A 3,067-nucleotide genomic window follows, 5' to 3' on the forward strand; every position below is an offset into this window, starting at 1 on the left:
TCTGTTTGTTCACAAAAATTTGGTCTATGGTGGATCGGTTTTGACGGAAGCCAGCTTGATATTCAGGGATTACGTGTCTTGTCAGGTTTCTGATCCGATCAAGGAGACTTTTCTTAAGGACTTTAGCTGGTTGGCAAGTAAGCGATATGGGTCTGTAGTTGTCGCATTTACTTTTAGATCCTTTCTTGTGCAAGGGCACTATGACAGATTTCGACCAAGACTCAGGGAAGTATTTTATTTCCCATACAGCTGTTACTATTTTGTGGTACACATCAACGACGATATCAGATTCCACTTTTATCAGTTCTGACTGTATACCGTCTATTCCGGGTGCCTTATTTGACTTGAGGGATTTGAGTGCGGCTTCTACTTCTGACCTTAAGGGTGGTGGGGGTGGTTCCTCATCTCTGTGTGCTGGGAACTTTCGAAGCCCTTCAGGATCTGGGTTTACTGTGAGATTAAGCTTTTCCTGGAAGTATTCTTTCCAGCGATCTCGGATTCCGGCACAAGTAGTGATTTTGTGTCCATTTTTATCTAAGAGATCGAGGCACTTCACTTCCTTGCGGTTTGTCAGCTCTCTAGCACGTTTGAACATGAGGTGTGAGTTACCCCTACGGGAGTCCTCCTCACACTGCCGACATTTTTCAATAATTATGTCTTTTAGTGCTTGGCGGGTTTTCTTCTCAATTTGACGTTTAAGGTTTTTGAATCTATCCTTGCTTTCTCGATCTTGCTTGTTTTGGAGAGTTCGTTTCTCGGTACACATATCAATAATCTCCTGGGTAATCCATGGCTTGTCTTCTGCAAATTTACAGCCGAGGACGAACTCAGCTGTCTCACATACGGCCTGGCTGCTGTGCGAAACAAGTAGATCGATGTCGGTTGGACTCAGCAGATCAGGTGTTTATTGCAAGGTCTTTGACAGTCGTTCGTTGAGCTGCATTCTGTACTCTTATCTCGTCTTAAGGTATTTAAGGGCTTCTATCCGGGATCTTGGAATTTTTTGTTTCAGCTTGACAACGGCCTTTAATCTTAGGCGAAGCAATGACATGAGGAGATTGTGATCACTATCAAAGTCCCCACCTCCTAGCGTCACTGTGTCTGTGAATGAAGATTTCCATCGGCTGGATACCAGTATATAATCTATCATGTTGGCAGTCCTTCCATTGGGGGACCACCACGTGACTTTTCTCTTTTGTCTGTGCTTGAACATTGTGTTTGTGATAAAAAGCTCGTTATATCCGCCGAATTCAGTGACTCATTCTCATATGCCGTTGATCTTTCCGATCTCAAACGTGCCCATGACAGCTTCGTTTCCGCTATTGTCACTCCCCACGGTGGCATTGAAGTCCCCGAGGACTAACACGATGTTTTTCTTTGGAATGGTGTCGACAAGGCTCTGGAGCTGAGAGTAGAAATCTTCCGACTCTTCGTCCGATCTTGATGAATCCGGAGCATAGACCTGCACTACGGAGAGGTTTTTGAACTTGCTTTTGAGTCGGATCATTATTAATATCTCCGAGACAGACACTACTGATAGAAGAGATTTTCTTGCTGCTTTTGTCAGCAAAAAGCCAACTCCTTGTCTGTGTGTTCCGTCTTGCCTTCCAGAAAGCAGGAGGGTTGCGTCTCCTATCTGTTCTTCGCTGATACCTGGTAGATGAGTCTCTGAGAGGCCGATGATTTCCCAATTGTAGCGGTTTGCTTCACGGAGGAGCATGTCTTTCTTTCCTGGTTTCGAAAGTGTCCGAAGATTTAACGTGCCGATTCTGGTTGTGATTTTTGTAGATAAAACCGGTCTAGCGTCCGTTTGTGACGGACTTGTCAAACGTTGCCTTGATTCGTTTCCAACGCTGTTGGCTGTCAATACATCGGTTGCCCCGGATGCGGTAGCTTGTCCGTCGGTTTCCCCGGACGCGGTAGCTTGTCCGTCGGTTTCCCCGGACGCGGTAGCTTGTCCGTCGGTTTCCCCGGACGCGGTAGCCCTATTTCGTGTTCTCATTAATTGCCTAGTCATAATTCATAAAGAGGAAAAGTTTCTTGGCTAGCTTTTGAAGCAACGGCAACGGCAACATACTTATGATTCTGACTATGACTACTTGAAGCTACTTGCAGTTTTACTTCTTGCAACTTTGACCACCTCTATGTTATACCAGTACTGCTTCCGCTATGTGTTTCAAAGTTATCAAATGGTTTTACCTGCAATATTTCGGGAGCGAAAAAGGGTAATAGCTTAATATTTTCAGGACTACTATTGCTACTTCTGTGACTGCAACTGCGTCTACTTGTGACAACGACGATCTTCAGCTGCAACTATAACAACTTGGGACTAATTCGAAGTGCAACTGCTTATGACTGTGGCTGAGTTAATTTGTATCTGCTATTGTGAATACTTGCACCTTTGATTGTTTGTAACTTCAACTACTTTTGACTAAGTACTAGCGAAAAAGATTACTTTTGACTATGACTTAAATCATTTAATGGTTGTTTCTTTACTAATACTGAGACTCTTTGCAACTTTCATCAGAAGTGGCCGTGATTACTTCTTACTATTACTACTTGTGACTGTGTGTACTTTAGCCCACAAATACTTACACCTGACACTATTTGCGAGTCTGACAATAAAAGACTACAACTGTGGTGACTTTCAGCTGTGAATGTAATTAGACTGTTTCTCCGGCTGCGATTGGGACTCTGACTTTTGAAACTATTGCAACTTTTGCTATTACAATTAAAATTATTGAGCTAAAAGATAAAAAAAATAACAATATCCTTTATATCAAAATGACACAGTGCATCCAGGTTGCCAAAAAAACTTATCTGCAATAAAGAATACCAAAGGTTATTAATTTCTATATATCATTGAATATTAAGTGGATGTTGAACTAAATCAGAAGATTCTAATGTTGACCTCAATCAGAAGATCTGTATGTGTATCTTTTGTCAGAAGGGTGCATCTTCAATTTTTAATAGAAAAAATTAATTCAACATTCAAGTCGAACTTAAAACAAAGCAAAAATCATTAGAAAAAGGAATTTGGCTACTGCCCCCTCCCCTAACCATAAAT

At 42.1% G+C, this 3,067-nt stretch overlaps 1 protein-coding gene across 1 annotated transcript; it reads right to left on the minus strand.

Moving 5' to 3' along the window:
- Positions 1–1,264: 1,264 nt before the first annotated feature.
- Positions 1,265–1,720, minus strand: LOC148938648 (protein CFDP2-like). Its single transcript, XM_089107642.1, has one exon. The coding sequence runs from the start codon at positions 1,718–1,720 to the stop codon at positions 1,265–1,267; it is 456 nt and encodes a 151-aa protein (XP_088963768.1).
- Between the last annotated feature and the right edge of the window lie 1,347 nt (positions 1,721–3,067).

Source organism: Artemia sp. Qi Xiang Cuo, unplaced genomic scaffold, assembly GCF_049724085.1.
Source record: "Artemia sp. Qi Xiang Cuo unplaced genomic scaffold, ASM4972408v1 HiC_scaffold_3061, whole genome shotgun sequence".
In the NCBI taxonomy this organism is placed as follows: Eukaryota; Metazoa; Arthropoda; class Branchiopoda; order Anostraca; family Artemiidae; genus Artemia; species Artemia sp. Qi Xiang Cuo.

Bases quoted from the DNA above. Each gene is read 5' to 3' on its own strand.
- LOC148938648 (XM_089107642.1), bottom strand. From the start codon at position 1,720: ATGCTCCTCCGTGAAGCAAACCGCTACAATTGGGAAATCATCGGCCTC.